Source organism: Rhipicephalus microplus, chromosome 2, assembly GCF_043290135.1.
Source record: "Rhipicephalus microplus isolate Deutch F79 chromosome 2, USDA_Rmic, whole genome shotgun sequence".
In the NCBI taxonomy this organism is placed as follows: domain Eukaryota; kingdom Metazoa; phylum Arthropoda; class Arachnida; order Ixodida; family Ixodidae; genus Rhipicephalus; species Rhipicephalus microplus.
In genome coordinates this window covers 292,192,827-292,209,465 of record NC_134701.1, presented here as the reverse complement: position 1 = coordinate 292,209,465, position 16,639 = coordinate 292,192,827, and the positions used below count along the sequence as shown (strand labels likewise).

Below are 16,639 nucleotides of genomic sequence, written 5' to 3'. Positions count from 1 at the left end.
TGCGGGGTGAGACTCTACCATGAAAGCGTATACTGTCATCGCTAAACGTGTGTCAATTAGAGTAGTGCACACATAAAAAGTGGCATGGAAGCTAACGCATATGTGAAGGCTTTCCGTCCTTTCGTCGCGCAGAGTTTCATATTCTGATAAGGATGTAACCCTGAAGACAGATAGTCATGAACTGAAGCCGAGGCTTTTGAGAGACATTATTTTAGATCGTTTAAATAACTTGAAAATTGTAGCTGAGTGTAATTTGTTGAGGGGAGGATTTGTGCAACGTTAATACGGACCGTAAAAAGTGGCCTGCGGACAAAATATTAAGGAAAGGTTAGTGAAATTGTTGGGGCGGACGATAAGAAAATTGCGTGTGACACGGACTGAACAGACGAAGAAGGGTAGGGGGGCCGAGGCCTTTTTGTTCTTGGACTGTTCGAATGTACGCCACGTTGTAGACGGCACTGCCATCAGCGCCAATAAAGGCCACAGAATGATTTTTCACAAACACATGACAGTTTTAAAGATCCAAGGCCGCTACAAGAAGAGGACGAGACAGGCATCATCAGAGAACGAGGATGGTGGCTCGCTTGCTAATGAGTGTGGGCTGCTTTGAAAGAATATAGAACAGTTGTGGCGGTGACTCTGTCAAGAAGGGTGGGCCAATAAACCGTCTCGATTTGAGTGTGAAAGCATAGTGCGCGTTAGAGACAGCCGAAGAGTCGACACGACTTAATTAATTTATGTAATGCTGCCCAGCCCGGTGTATTGCTTCCAGAAGTAGCTAGAATGAATGAATGAATAAAGTTTGTTTTAGATTTGGCAGTTTCCTCAGGGTGAAGTGGGGGAAGAAAGAAAGAAATCCTGTCCCTTCCCACCATTCGTCGATTATGATGGTGGTGCTTCAGGTGACTGCTCGTAGTTCTTGTAACCGGGCGGCATCTTCGGCTTGCCGGACGGAGCATTTTTTATAGCATGTCATAGTAAATGACGTTTGCAGAAGACGGGGAACTTATTACATTAACTCAACAGCCCCGCCTTGCATAACCTTATTTGTAGTAATGATAAGCGTGACTTCAAAATATTGTGATGACTAAGAGTGAGACTGGGTACCGGACTCGACTACAAAGAGGCAGCTAGAGCTACCTCTCTGGGTTGCAACTGTCAACGCGCTCGCAGCACGTGCGACCTAGACAGAGCATCAGAAATAATTCGTGGCCTTAGACCCCCTTCTAGAAAGTGCCACTGGGTGGCACCGGCTTGAAGGAGCGAAGCAGCAGTCATGGGCGGAGTGGAGCTCCATGCTCACAGCTGCTTTCGGTCCGATTCCTGGTGCTACCAGCCAATCCAACTCGACTTCCCCTCAGGACGGCGCTCGGGGGAAGCCCTATCTAAAGGACGATTGTGGGGCCCCAACTGGCCTGCCATACCCTGAATACCAAGGCCATTGGCACGATCACAACCATGTAACTTAGCCTTGTGCACACGTTTCCTCTGTCGTATTTCAAGGACCTGAGGAGCACCAGCCCAATGGGGCAGCTGTGTTCGATAGGTCACTGCCGACCAACTCTCCTGCTGGTGAGACTGCTGGTGGGACATGTCATGCACATATGAGACTTAAACAGGAGCCACTAGCTCGACTCACCGTATACGTAACATACTCGACGCTACATTGTGTGACACGCAACAATAAAGCATGTAGCCTAATCTTCAGACCAGTGACAGGGCAAGCGTCGGCGTTTCGGGATGGGCCTACGACCAAGACACGGTAGTCAGAGTCACCCGCCAGAATCGTCGCCAAGAATTCATATGAAGTCAATTCGTGGCTAGCGGCGTCGAGTGCCACCAAACTGCCAATTCCGTCCACGGAAACAGCCTCGAACAGGGTTTCAGTCAACGTCGCAGTGTGGCCGATTTTGACCACCACTACAGAGTCAACGTCGACCGTCATATCCACTATCGGCAAGCACTGAAGCGAAGCCCGAACGACCACAACATAGCCTAAACTGCTCTCTTTGCAAAGTTGCAGCGTGGTAGAGGTAGTCGACCATGGCGACGACATCTCAATGTTGTCCTCCAGAGGTATTTTTGGCGGATCTCTCATCCATGGTACAGTGGGATCCGGGCCGGTAACCACGATTCAGCCACCCCCGCCTACCTGAAGTACTGTTGGCAGCTCCAGCTCTCGCAGTCATGGCCGAGTGCTATGATCAAGGGCGGCACTGAGTATCAGTCTTGGCTACCACCAGGCAGAAGCAAAAAGAGAGATAAAGAACAGCTTACCCGACGAACGGGTGCTGTCTCCTGTCTGACTCCTTACACTATGAATGTCTGCCTTTTTTAGGGGCGAAGCTCTTTATAGCGGCACCCGTTCGTCCCTCGTAGTTGTAGTAGTCGTAGTGTGTAACCAGTCTAACATTTTGACCTCCAAGGTGGTGCCGGTGAGAGATTTCTTCTGTGCATTGTTGAACAATAAAAAATTTGCTGCATGCACGTTCCCTAAAAGCCGAATTCTCCTGTCTCTCTTTCCCCCTTAGTAGCCATTGGCATGAATATTGAGCACTATCTGACAAGAAAGGGTCGCTACGTTATACTCGCTGGGCATAACCTCCTTGGTTTTAGAAAGGTTTAGTGAGCGTTGGGCCGCAGTGCCATGAATACAGTGAACTAGTATATACCATGAACTTGAGGTGGTTAAAGATGGGAAGTAGACACGAAGTGCAAGCCGTAAGAAAGTGTGCGTGTGCCTCCTCTCGTTCAGTCCTTGGAATGTCCGCTGGAGGGCGGTGCTTCTATATGAGGAATATATGATGAAAAGATGCGAGATGGTGGTACTTGGAGTGTTGAAATAGGTGGACGAACGGACACACAGACAGATGCATGGACGGATGCACGGATGGCTGCACGGACGGATGGACGCATGGACAGACGCAGGAGCGGATGCATGGACGAACGCAGGGACGGACACACAGATGGACGTGCGGATGCACAAACAGACGCACACACGGACGGGTGGATGGATGCACGGGCAGCCACACAGACGCACGCATGGACGGACGGAAGCAAGAACGAATGGACGGACGGATGCTTCGCCCCACTCTCTATCATTCACTCTGTGGATATGCTGCCATTTTTTTTCTATGTCATGAGGGTAGAATGTTTTGTAGCCGTTCTTTGAAGTGCAAAGCAGCCAGATATGACTTTTGTTATATTTTGTATGACCCTGCAAAGGGAACCGATTTGGCGAAAGTGTTACGGGTGTAATTAACAGAAAGTACACAGACATTACCAGCGAAGGTCGTGACACAGAAAGAAGTTCCAAAACACTCACTAGAATATTTTTTGTGTGAGGAAGATATCGCCAGAATAACCGCAGTGGATAGTGGCTCGTTTTATCCTATATTCCGGCTGAAATGGGCCGGGACGGGCCAGGCCCATCTTTTCGGGCCCGAGCTGAGTACGAGCTGTTTTCAGAAAGAGCGGGCCGGGCTCACGCTGGCTGAAGCATGCAATTTTCGGGCCAGGCTGGGCTCGGGCCGAAAAAATCGGCCCGTGCAGTGCCCTAGTGGTTTTCACAGCATATCCAAGGAGTTAATGATGATAAATGGGGCGAAGCGTCCGTCCGTCTATCCGTCCGTCCGTGTGTCCAATCGTCCTTGCGTCTGTTCGTTCACCCGTCCATCCATCCATCCGTGCTTCCCTCCATCCGACCATGTGTCCGTGCTTCTGTCTGCTTCCATCCGTCTGTCCACCCATGCGTCCGTCCGTCTGTCTTTCCATGCTTCCATCCATGTATCAGTCTGTCCCTCCGTCCGGACACACGCACAAACAAAGGTTTAGCCCCACTCATCATCATTCATTCTGTGGACATACTGTAATTTCTTAGGTGGCTTTGGCCATGGCCGTTGGCGCTCGCATGGACAACGGATCGGGAGAGACAGAAATACAATCAAACATTCATTTCTAAAGAAAAATTCGCAGATCCCAACTACCTTGGGAATGAATGCTAAGCGAGGCGTGCGGAAGGATAGAAGATAACTATGTAGTAATATTTTCAGCAAAGCGAAGCTGTTGGGCCTTTTGTCTCGAGTAACATTATTCAGCCTAATAGAATAATCGGCTCCCTACTTGGCTACCCCCTGTATTGTGTATGAGCCATATGCTGGGGATATATGGAGCTCACACGCTAACGTTCGTAAAACTTTGTTCAAAGGAACTTTAAGGGTATTGTTGAAATATGATTGTTTTCTGAAACCTTGAACTGCTTCTTTCATACCAAGGACATGATTAGTTTGACAGCAAATTATGTTTCACTTCTCCACATGCCATTTGCACAGTTCAAACCACCAACCCAACTCAATGTAAATCAAGCAGTGACACATAAATTCATAGCAACAGACGATGAACGTCATAACAAAGCGTTATGATATTGAAACGTATACTGGGAAAAAACAAAAATCATGTAACGTGTGGCGAACCCTTCGGTAGACAACCAATTCCAGCTGACTCAATCGGCCTGGCATTTGTATCCGCTTACCCCGACCTACAGTCACGTCAATAGTGACATTCTCTACTTTTTATTTATTTATTTATTTATTTAATACTACTGTAAGTCTTCTGCAGACCCATACAGGAAGCGGGCATACAACATCACTGGTAAACAATTAGATACAAAGTTGAGGAAATACTATATTTTGAGGGGCGATACGCACAACAGTGCGTATCGTTCAGGTTATCTCACCATCATAACAGTGCTCGCAACGAATCGTTCATGCCGAGCGAAGTTATTCACACTGCTCTTGAAAAAAAAACTGCCAAAAAATAACACCGCAGCGGAGAATATCTGCCGAATTTTGACCACCTGAGATTTTTATTTAGCACCTTCACGTAAGTGCACCTGAGTTCTTGCATTTTTCCCCATCTAACGGAAAGCAAACCCGCAACCTGGACCTCAGAGCTACTGAAGCGGATGCTGATTGTGCCATAGTGGTCAAATGACTATTACTAATTCGAATAATACAGACATGAGGCGGGATAGGAATAATGCAGGGTGGGTTTAAAACCAAGAAAACAGAAAACAAAAAAAAAATATCTGAAGAGAGCATTCATAAGCGTCCCAAGGGAGCAACTAGAGGGATCTTTACCTGAAAGAATTGTTGGGTGGCAGAATCTTTGACGATGCCATATTCGATTTTATCTTGCATGGCAAGTTCCTTCAGATCTTTCACTGGAGGAGAAGGTGCCTTGAAAGGTTGATTCACCCACAGTTGCGCTGTGTACATTGATAGCATGACCAGCACGAAGAACCACCATCCGAAGCTGATCAGTCGGCTGCCAACAGACCTGTGAGTGCAAGGGCGTCAAATGGCGTCACATGAGGGCTTCATTGAATGATATCCAAGTTCGCTGGAGAGACATACTTCTCATTTGACAACACATTATCTGTTCTTTCATTTGGAAAAGACTGTTGGCCTAAACTAAAAACAAGTTAGACGAAGTGTCCCTTTTTTGAATAAAAAATACTCCGCTAATGTGTGCAGTCCTTCAAGCGAAAGTGTTACTCAGTATTTGCATGTAAATAATTCTGAATGATTTATTAACAACAAACTTCTACTATAGCTTGACGTTCAGAGCTAATACATGAACTATAAATGCGAAGCAACAGGGAAGGGTGTAATAAATTGCAATAAATTTCGCTGTTGTATAGCATGCGTCCAGTTGTCCTTTACAGCTTAGTTTAGACCGCCACTTCGAGGCCAACCACAGATGTGGTGGAACGTACAGGAACGAACTCTAAATTTTTAGAAGCGACTGAAAGGTCTTCCGGTCCCGACGTGGCAGCGGCTTGCTTCAGGCTAGGACACTAGCGCCACCTATTGAACTATTATAAAGTTCTTCCATCCATCAGGAGGAAGTTGGTGGGGCGCTTCAACTGCATTTTGAAAAAAGTTTTATGGCTGCTCGAGTGCATGAAGAACTTCACAGTTTTTGCAGCACACCGATCATTTCAACACACCTATCATATTCATATTGTATAACATCTTATTCAGGCTCACATTTAATTTTTAACAAACGGTAAATATATCGAAGTTTGTCACGCTTTAACATAGCGAAACAAGAGTGAGAGCTCAATGCCATGTTGCCTGAGAGAAGGTCTTACTACTACGCGCTTTCGCCACGCGCGTACATGATTTTCAATGTCGGTGGAAAAATGAAGCAAGCTAAGGCTGGCCTGGACTACACTTAGCTCTGAGCTGCCACTCTACACTGAGGAGAAGCGAGAGAGGGGAATTGACGATAATAGGGAAATGATGTCCGGTTACGCAAATGTAAACATGGGCATCCAGTCCAGTAGCTTGGAAGCATGCTACGACGACTCCTGTAACCGCATTTGCTGTTGACGTTAGGCCAGGGATCTAGCACAACGCCATCGGTTGATGTTCGAAGAGATTAGTTTCTGGCATTCTCTTGCGTACACTGGAGATGCGAAAGATAAATGTTCGAGTGTTTATGGCAACTGACAGTGGCCATCATCAGGACCTGTGTCCCCGCAGTCACTCAAGTGGGCATAACGTCTTGTGTATGCCACACCGGAAGGAACGTGGTGAATCATTCATGCGGTGCTTCGATTTAACTTAAGAGACGTGAGGAACTACATTTCTGGGTGCCATTTACGCAGCCGCTTGTGCCGGCGTTCTCAATCGGTTTAGTACTCAAAGATAAAGTTGCGCATTACTTGTCGAAGTAGGGTGTTGGTGTCTCTTCGGGAAAACGTGACGCACAGTTCTAGAGTTTATACGAGGCTTTTTAAGCTTCAACATCAGCCTTCTCGTTCGCACGTACATAATTTTCAACGAAAATAAAACAATTTGACATTATGAAAACTTCAGAAAAAGCATCGATAGGGTTATGTTAGAGCAAGATTACGATTTTCGGTGTCCCATTTCCTTAAACGTTCAGATATTGTACACTTCAACTACATTTTCTTCTTATCTTCATTGAATTTGTACATCTAGGGGTGCTATGCAGCACGTGCCGCGCTTCTAGGGCAGACGAGTTCGCTCCAAGCTTGCTCTACGGCGGCCAAGACATGACGGCAGTGCGGAGCGCATGATAGCAGCGCTGATCAAAATAGCAACAAGAACACGCGTGGCGTCTCAAACGCATGTTGAGTGTTTTTGATGGTTATCGAAGAGGCACCGCGTGCGTACACGTTGGTGCCACCACTCAGTCACCATTTCAGCAGTGCAGGGCCGTCAGCCTGATTGTCGGGCTATTTCATTGCCAACTCAACCCGCGCCTCCGACAGGAGTGTTCGTGGGCGTTTGTCCTCCTTCAGGAAAGTTCTTTCGTTCCACCTGTAGCATGGAAATTTCCACCATCGAAGGCAGCAAGGGTGCAGATGCAGCGCTTTCGTGCTGCACGTTTCCCTGATATCAAATATTGCAGATAAACATAAAGACAGGTTGCCATCGGGAGCGGCCCCGCCGCGGTGGTCTAGTGGCTAAGGCACTCGGCTGCTGACCCGCAGGGCGCGGGTTCAAATCCCGGCTGCGGCGGCTGCATTTCCGATGGAGGCGGAAATGTTGTAGGCCCGTGTGCTCAGATTTGGGTGCACGTTAAAGAACCCCAGGTGGTCTAAATTTCCGGAGCCCTCCACTACGGCGTCTCTCATAATCATATAGTGGTTTTGGGACGTTAAACCCCACATATCAATCAATCGGGAGCGTTCGCACCATAACGGCTGTGAGTGGATACGTCGTGAGCGCGGTGAAATTCAATGCGATAGGTAGAAGCCCCGTTGTGATATAACTTTTGCGTCCGCGGGCGTGTGGGCATAGTCTGCACGACGAAGCTGATAGTTGAATTGTGCTGCTCGTTGGGGTTGCGGCGTGAGCACTGCTCTTCGGCAAGAGCAAAAGTGGTGGGCGTCTGTCAATCAAACTGATTCACGCATGAACTTGGATACAAACTCATTGATCCTTGATTTGATTGATTTGATATGTGGGGTTTAACGTCCCAAAACCACCATATGATTATGAGAGACGCCGTAATGGAGGGCTCCAGAAATTTAGACCACCGGGGGTTCTTTAACGTGCACCGAAATCTGAGCATACGGGCCTACAACATTTCCGCCTCCATCGGAAATGCAGCCGCCGCAGCCGGGATTTGAGCAGCCGAGTACCTAAGCCACTAGACCACAGCGGCGGGCAAACTCGTTGATCCTGAAAAGGCCCTAGTTCAACTCGTGACGGTCATGATGCCTGTGTAACTGTCAAGCGTTTGGTGCGGTGTATGCTAAGCAGCAGCATCTTTGCATATAAAATAGTTTGGTCATCTTGCACTGCCATAGAGGAGCTTGTAACAACTTAGATTCTCCGAGCTTTTCAATTGGGTCGTCTACTCATCTGCTTGGTCTGCTTCGAAGTGGAGGCCACATCACCTCTATCTTGATTTGATTATACTCATTACCTAAGGCCTAATGAACATAACCTTGTACAGTCCTAATTGTTAATGTTTCAATTAAAGCGGCAATAATTATGTCGGGTGCAATAATCAAAGTCATCCGCAGCATAGAGCTATTTATTGTATTTCCTATTAGCACGATCCTGATAGTCATCATGCTTGTAAACTTTATATAGCAAAGTTCTAGTTTTACATGGCTCGATTACCTTGGCCTTATTAGGATGTGGGGTAGTTTTGTCTTACCACGACTTGGCCTAAATATCTTGGTCTTAGCATGACCTCGCCCTAATATATCGCTAAGTATATCGCTCAGCCAAATAGCTAATTAGCCAGGCGCCCATTCGCGTGTGCCAACAGACTATGAAGATGACAAAGAGGGCGCGCACCGGCTGAGCAGCGCTCTAGAGTGTGCAGGCTGACCAAGATGATTTACACGTGGCCTCAGGTTAAGCTGCGGTTGCGAGGAGCTCGGCCGCAGCTATTCTGAGGTGCTCGGCCGGAACGAATCTCAGAAGCCATGGTGCTTCGGAAATGAACTTAAACAGCTGGTGGCTTTAAAAATCACAGCCTATATACTCGTATCCGTGGTGTGAGCGATGATAAGTGGAGTGAGGCATCCGTCCGTCCGTCCGTCCGTCCGTCCGTCCGTCCGTCCGTCCGTCCGTCTGTCTCTCTGTCTGTCTGTCTGTCTGTCTGTCTGTCTGTCTGTCTGTCTGTCTGTCTGTCTGTCTGTCTGTCTGTCTGTCTGTCTGTCTGTCTGTCTGGCGACGAGCCCGAGCCACAGTTGCCCTCCGCGCCCACCGCTCCGCTTCGTCCATGCCCCACCAACGACTCAACACGTACGACGACGATCCAGAAGACTGAACGAGGCACTCGTTCCCCACGCACCCAGGCGCAGACCACGCAGCAGCCAATCGGAGAGTAGTGGTACAGCGCCATATAGAATATCCTCACTCAATAGCAGTTTGTATATACTTCATTGAGACAGCGCCATCTTTTATACGGTTCGGAAGATATTGGCCGTTACGCCTGAAGTGGGACAAGGTGAGACTAAAAGGAGCTTCGCTGCTAGAATATCATCAGGAAAAGCTTTTGACACCTTTATTGCATGGGTGTACTTTTGCACTCAGTGTAAGGACAAACAAATGAAAGAGTTCCTCTGGTTCGAAAACACCGCCCAACTTTGTCGATTGCCCTTGACACGAAGCCTGGTTTCATTGTAACCAATGCGAAGCAGCGTGCTGAGGGGTAGATTTGGCTTTTTCGCACTGTTGGCTCATTCAAAAGAGGGTGTCGCCAGAGCTCCCCATCCATATTATAGGGTATATATTTCAATTGTAACATGAGAGCGTCAGTCAGCGCCGCCTGTTGCCATTATGGCAAGTGTGAAACACTTTTTGACTGTTGGCGTCACGCAGCAAGCGATTTTATTACGAGTTGGCATCTATCCATTTACCTCTCGAATTTTACCTGAAGGCATCTATTCTGTCAGATTGAGACCCTGCTATGAATGAAGGAAAGAAGGGGTAATTACAGGACTTGTTTTCTTTGTTATACGCAATATAATCAGGTCTAACAGACGATCACGCCATTGTCTGTCAGCTCTCATTATTTTGTTCTCAATAATTTTCAATCAGTCGAGACATTAGCAGTGATGGAAGTACTGCGGAATCAGGGCATCGACGAACCCAACTTAAACATACTGAAAGAAATCTACGGGGGATCCGCAGTCCACTGTTCTCCATGAAAAGCGACAGAATTTCAATAAACAAGGGGGATAGTCAACGACACACGATCTCTCTAACACTATTCACCACGTGTTTACAGGAGGTTTTCAGGACCCCAGATTGGAAATAGTTAGGGATACGAGTTAATGGAGAGTATCTTAGTAACCTGCGATTTACTGATGACATTGTCCTCATGAGTAACTCACGGGACAAATTACAGCTCATGATTACTGAAATTGACGCGGAAGCCAGTAGAGTAGGTAAGTAAAATAATATTGTTGCGGTTGAATAAAAGGATAGGTGGATTTATTTACAGGGTGAGGATGAAGTTCAGCAGTCGCGTTAAAGATGGAGTCCTCAGGCCACACCAGACAACGTCGTCTTCCTCTTCTACCTTCCCGGCACATACTACAGCCCGGCTCATACCGTATCAATCCCCGGTTCACAGATGAAGCCCGCTGGGCGAGTTTAAGTCACTGGAGGGATGAAACTTCTTGAGGCGAGCCACGTGCACCAACTTCGTTCGATTTGACTGACGAGAAGGTGTCGTCAAGCGTGCCACAACGTACGTCAAATCAGTCAAGCGATCTACAATGACGTAGGGGCCTGTGTACTGCGGTAAAAAATTCTGACATAAACCAGGTTTTCGTTGGGGGTCCACAACCACACGAATTCACCTTTGTGGAATGAAATGGCATCATGGCGTTGATCGTACCGTTGCTTGGAGCGATCTTGTGATGCCAGTGTTCACAAGCGAGCAATTTGGCGGGCTTCTTCAGCACGGCACTATGTTTCAGCCGCGGACTCATCGGTATGGAGCTTAAATGGGAGGATCGTATATAGGGAGCTGCGTGGTGATCGAGTGTAGAGAAGGTAGAAGGGCGTGAAGTCCGTGGTCTCGTGCTTCGCTATATTGTACGCGTAAGTAATAAATGGTAAGATCTCATCCCAGTTTTTGTGATTGGATGTGACGTACATAGCGAGCACGTTAGTAAGAGTTTGATTGGTGCGTTCTACAAGACCATTCGTCTGGGGATGGTATGGTGTCGAATGTCTGAACTGTGAAGTGCAGATGCGAAGCAATTCTTCCACAGCGTCCGCGATGAATTGGCGACCACGGTCACTGATGATCACTTGAGGTGGACCATGGCGAAGAACAACGGAGCGTAACAAAAAGGCAGCGACGCCATCAGCTGTAGAAGATGGTATCGCAGCGGTTTCGGCGTATCTGGTAAGGTGGTAGACGCACACTATTATCCAGCAGTTGTTGTTCGAATATCGCGGAAACGGGCCCAATAGGTCGATGCCCACTTGCTCGAAAGGCGTAGTAGGCAGTTCTATGGGGTGAAGAAGGCCGTGCGGTGCACTGGTAGGTCATTTGTGACGCTGGCAGTTCTCGCAGCTCGAGACGTATTGTTTCGTAAAATCTCGCATTCGAGGCCAGTAAAAACGCTGCTGCACTCGATGCAAGGTGCGAATGAAAACAAGGTGTCCTGACGTTAGATCATCGTGCATAGTACGGAGAACGTCGCATCGAAGGCTTTGAGGTACAACCAGTAAATAACGTGCGCCGGTTGCTGAGTAATTTGTTTTGCACAACAGTCCATCACGAATGTGAAAGCGGCCATTGCCTTTGAGATTCGGAGCGTCAACGAACAAAGGGTCTAAAGATAAATCATTCAATTGTTCTCGTTTGAAGATATTAGCGTCAGGAAACGTGTGAGAGACCGCAGCAAAACAGATATCGAAGGTATCTGCACTGTCCTCCGTCGTGGTCATAGGCAGGCGAGAAAGGAAATCAGCATCCGAATGACGTCGTCCACTTCTGTACAAAATGATGAAGTCAAATTCTTGAAGGCGTAAAGCTCATCGAGCAAGGCGGCCAGAAGGGTCTCGGAGGGTAACAAGCCAACATAATGAATGATGGTCTGTCACAATCGTGAATCGACGACCGTAGAGGTAACATCGAAACTTATGAATGACGAATACAGCCGCTAAACATTCTTGCTCTGTCACCGTATAATTCATTTCAGCCTTGCTTAGAGATCGACTCGTATAAGCAACAACATGCTCTGCGTTATCATGGCGCTGAACAAGCACACCTCCGATGCCGATTCCACTTGCGTCACTGTGCACTTCTGTAGGAGCAGAAGGATCAAAATGACGGAGAATAGGCTCAGATGTCAGTAGAAGTTTCAGTTCAGAAAATGCGGCATCACAATCAGGTGTCCACTCGAATGGGCTGTCTTTTCGCAACAAGCTCGTCAGTGGGTGTGCTACGTCCGTGAATCGGGGCACAAAGCGGCGAAAGTAGGAACATAGGCCCAAAAAGCTGCGAAGTTCTTTCAGTCTCTGGGGTGGTTTGAACGTGCCGACTGCTTTGATTTTGCTGGGATCCGGCCGGACACCATCTTTGTCAACTAGGTGACCGAGGAGTAAAGCTTGTCGTTCACCAAACCGGCACTTCTTAGAGTTCAAAATCAAGCCAGCCTTTCCGACACAGTCTAAAACAAGGCTTAAACGGACGTTGCGCTCTTCGAAGGTACGCCCAAAACTGACGACGTCACCCAAGTAGCATAAGCACACCTCCCATTTAAGAACACGAAGGACTGAGTTCATAAACCTTTCAAAAGTGGCGGGGGCGTTGCAAAGCCCAAACGGCATCACATTTAATTGGTACAGTTCATCAGGGGTCACGATTGCGGTCTTCTCCTTGTCTGAAGGGTGCATGGGTATCTGCCAATATCCTGATTGTAGGTCTATTGAAGATAAGTACAAAGCCGAGTGTAAGCAGTCAATAACATCGTCAGTCCTAGGCAGCCGATATACATCTTTTTTGGTCACGGCGTTGAGTCTTCTGTAATCAACGCAGACCCACCAGGCACCATCTTTCTTCTTAACCAAGATGACCGGTGCTTCCCACGGGCTACACGACTCTTCAATGACACCCTTCTTCAGCATTTCCTGAACCTGGTCGGCAATAACTTTTCGTTCTGATGACGACACTCGGTAAGACTTTTGTCGGATCGGATGGGCAGTGCTGGTGTCAATCCTACGGTGAGCGCGAGAACATGGTAAAGGTAGTGGCTTCTCCTCTTGGCAAAAGTCAAACAGAGAAGCATGTCACCTCAAGAGATGGCGTAACGTCTGCTGCTCGTGTGACCGCAAAGTGGCGCTGATCATGCCTATGATCTGCGACTCGTAAGAGCAACTGCGCTTGCCAGAGACTGTACCTTTCTCGCTTTCATCGTTGTTAACTACTGCTACAGAACCTTTAGTGGAATCATCGAAGACGCCAAGCTTCATTCCTCGAGGGAGCACAACCGGCATTGGCGAACAGTTCAGTGCCTACAGAAAGGTTGTTCCTTCATCAACAGATACCAAACGATGAGGGACGAGTATGCTTTTCTTAGCACATTGAACGATAGCAGGTTCAACGATGGCGTCAACAGATGTGGCAGATTCTGGGGCGAACACCGCAACTGACCTCATTGACCATGGCGGTACTGCCAGCTCATCGGAAACAACCAGAGCGTCCTTCGCGGCCTGCGGCGCCTCACCGACCAGGGCAGGAACAATGTCACCGCTGACGGACAGTTCACCGCTTCCACAGTCAACGAAAGCGCCACGTCCTTGGACTAAGTCAAGACCGAGAATCACATCGTGGGTACAACGTTGCAGCACAAGAAATTCTGTTGGGAACACCTTTCCTGCCAATAAGACATTAACGGCACAAACTCCGACAGGATGAAGTACTTCCCCACCAACACCACGAAACCTTGTTGATTCGCCCCAAGAAAACATAACTTTTCGGCCAATGCGACTTTTGAAAGAAAGACTCATAACTGATATCGTAGCACCAGTGTCCGCCAAAGCACTTGTACAAAAGCCATCTATTTCCACACGTATCTTGTTCTTGGACATTATAACTGACGGAGGCATCTGAGGCAAATCCTGTTGTGCGACCTCACCTCCATCGGTCGCGCTGGCTAGTTTCCCGGTGGTGGCGGTGATGACAGGCGTCGTCCCGGCGAAGGGGAACGATGCAGTCGGCCAGATGGAGGCGTCAAACTACGGTCAGAAGCGGGAGAACTGCCACGGTGATTTCCCCGCCGTGAGGTACTCTTGGAATAGGCGGGCCAATGACCGTTGTTGTGACCAGTGCCCGCTGGCGGAAACTCTGATGGGGATTGATATCGGGATGTCGGCTCTCTCTGTCGACGACAGAACCGAGCTATATGCCCAGCGATACCGCAACGGTACCACACAGGGACTTGGCGGTATGCACTGTACTCTTGGAAGGCATTGCGCTGACGTGGTGGTGGTACAGGTACATCTTCCTTCGGGGCGTGATAGGTGTTGGCTGGCTGATGCGGGTAACTGAAGCGGTCTTCGTACCTCGGCAGCGGGTAGTTATCGCGCTGTGACCTCGGTGGTGAGGGTGGCCTGTAGTTGCAGTCATCGATGCCTGCTGCGGCAATTGACACGGGAGGGCGAGAGGGAGGCGGTGCGGGTGTAGCTTCGTACGGCGTCGGGCGAGCGTGTCGAGTGAGTTCTTCTCGAACGATCTGGCGTGTTGTCGACGCGAGATCAAGCGGCGTGTATTCGTCAACACTTGCCACGGTGGTTACATTCGGTAGGCGACCGAACTTGGGGGTGATACGTCGCATCTTCAGGGTCTCGAATTTGCGACAGTGGCTTATGACGTCGGTTACTGTAGCAAGGCTGTCTTTGCTGATGAGGAACTGATACACGTCCTCGGCAATGCCCTTCAACAAGTGGCCAATTTTGTCTTCCTCTGACATAGAAGGGTTGACAATCTTGCAGAGCTTCAAGATTGCCTCGACATAGGTCGTGCACGTCTCTCCTGGGATCTGAGCTGTCTGCAGTAACGTTTGTTCCGCCTGCTTTCTCTTAGCTACGGAGTCTCCGAAGCACGCTCTTATGCCGGAAACGAAGCGATCCTATGACGTGAGGGCATCTTCGAGGTTCTCATACCACACGAGTGCTGTGTCGTTAAGAAAAATACTATATTGGTCAGTTGGGTCACCGCGTCCCACTGGTAGTATTTGCTCACCCGTTTGTAGTGTGTGAGCCAAGCGTCCACGTACTCGCCAGATTCGCCACCGAATGTGCGAGGCACTATCAGATCCTGACGCAACCAGGGACCAGCCGCATGCGAACCTGGTACTAGCGGTGCTGCTGGGACTGGTAGAAGGTCTGCAGCTGCGGGGATCCGGTTTCCTTCTTCGCCGTGAGACATCTCAGCTGCTGGTGGTAACGGGGGCAGTCCAGCAAGGCGGCGGCTTCGTCGTAGATCAGGCGCTTGAAGCGTCGTGTTGCTTGGTTGATTACCCAGCACCTCCACCACAAAACTGTTACGGTTGAATAAAAGGATAGGTTTATTTATTTAGAGGGTAAGGATGAAGTTCGGCAGTTGCGTTAAAGATGGAGTCCTGAGGCCGCACCAGACAACGTCGTCTTCATCTTCTACCTCCCCGGCACATACTACAGCCCGGCTCATACCGTAGCAATATGCAAAAAACTACTGTAATGTGCAACAGCCTCGACAGAAAACATCGCATTGCGATAGGTTGAGAGACGCTGGAAGCTGTGAAGGAATATGTCTCCTTTGAACAGATAGTAACCACGTAGTCGAACATTGAGAGTGGAATAACTAGAAGAATAAGGATGGGGCGGGTCAAACTTGGCATGGATTCTCAAGTCATTAATGCTAATCTATCATTGACCAATTTAAGAAGGTATATGCAGCTGAATTTTGCAGGTACTCACCTACAGAGATGAAACCTGGAGGCTTGCGAAGAGGGTTCAGCTTAAATTGAGGACGACGCAGCGAGCGATGGAAAGGAAGACGATAGGTGTAACGTTAAGAGACAAGAATAGAGCAGAGTAGATCAGGGAAAAAAGCGGCGTTAAGGATATCATAGCTGAAATCAAGAAGAAAGGGACATGGACCGGGCATGTAGCGCTTAGGCAGGATAACCACTGCTCATTAAGGGTAACTGACTGTATTCCCAGCGAGAATTATTGCATGAGGGAGAGAAAGAGAAAGTTAGGTGGAGCGGTGAGAATCCAAAGTTAGCACGTATAACGTGGCACTAGAAAACACAAGACCGAGTTGATTGGCGGATCATGGGAGAGGCGTTCACCCTGCCGTGAGAATAGTCATGCTGATGATGATGATGATAAATATTGTTACAGTGAGACAGTGAAAGACGGATGTATTGACAGTGTTTACCCAATCAAAGTGATTGGGGCAACAAGATGGCGCAAACAGGATACAAACCGTCTTCTTCGTCCTTTAAGTCAGCGGCACCTAACAACATGGTGTACAGCAAAGAAAGCGAGACCCTAACTTTACACTTTTTTCCTTCATCTCATATACTGGTCATTTTTGAAAAAGTTTGGTGCCATGATTCTAAAATTATGCC

The 16,639-nt window shown here is 48.4% G+C and overlaps 1 protein-coding gene across 2 annotated transcripts in view; it reads right to left on the bottom strand.

The window, feature by feature from the left end:
* The window catches only part of LOC119162522 (glutamate receptor 3), a 91,923-nt gene that overhangs the window by 32,430 nt on the left and 42,854 nt on the right, over positions 1–16,639 (bottom strand). For both annotated transcript variants that reach the window (XM_075882258.1, XM_037414812.2), the window contains one exon: positions 5,139–5,337. In XM_075882258.1, the coding sequence (XP_075738373.1) occupies positions 5,139–5,337 (199 nt within the window). The remainder of the gene's footprint in view (positions 1–5,138; positions 5,338–16,639) is intronic.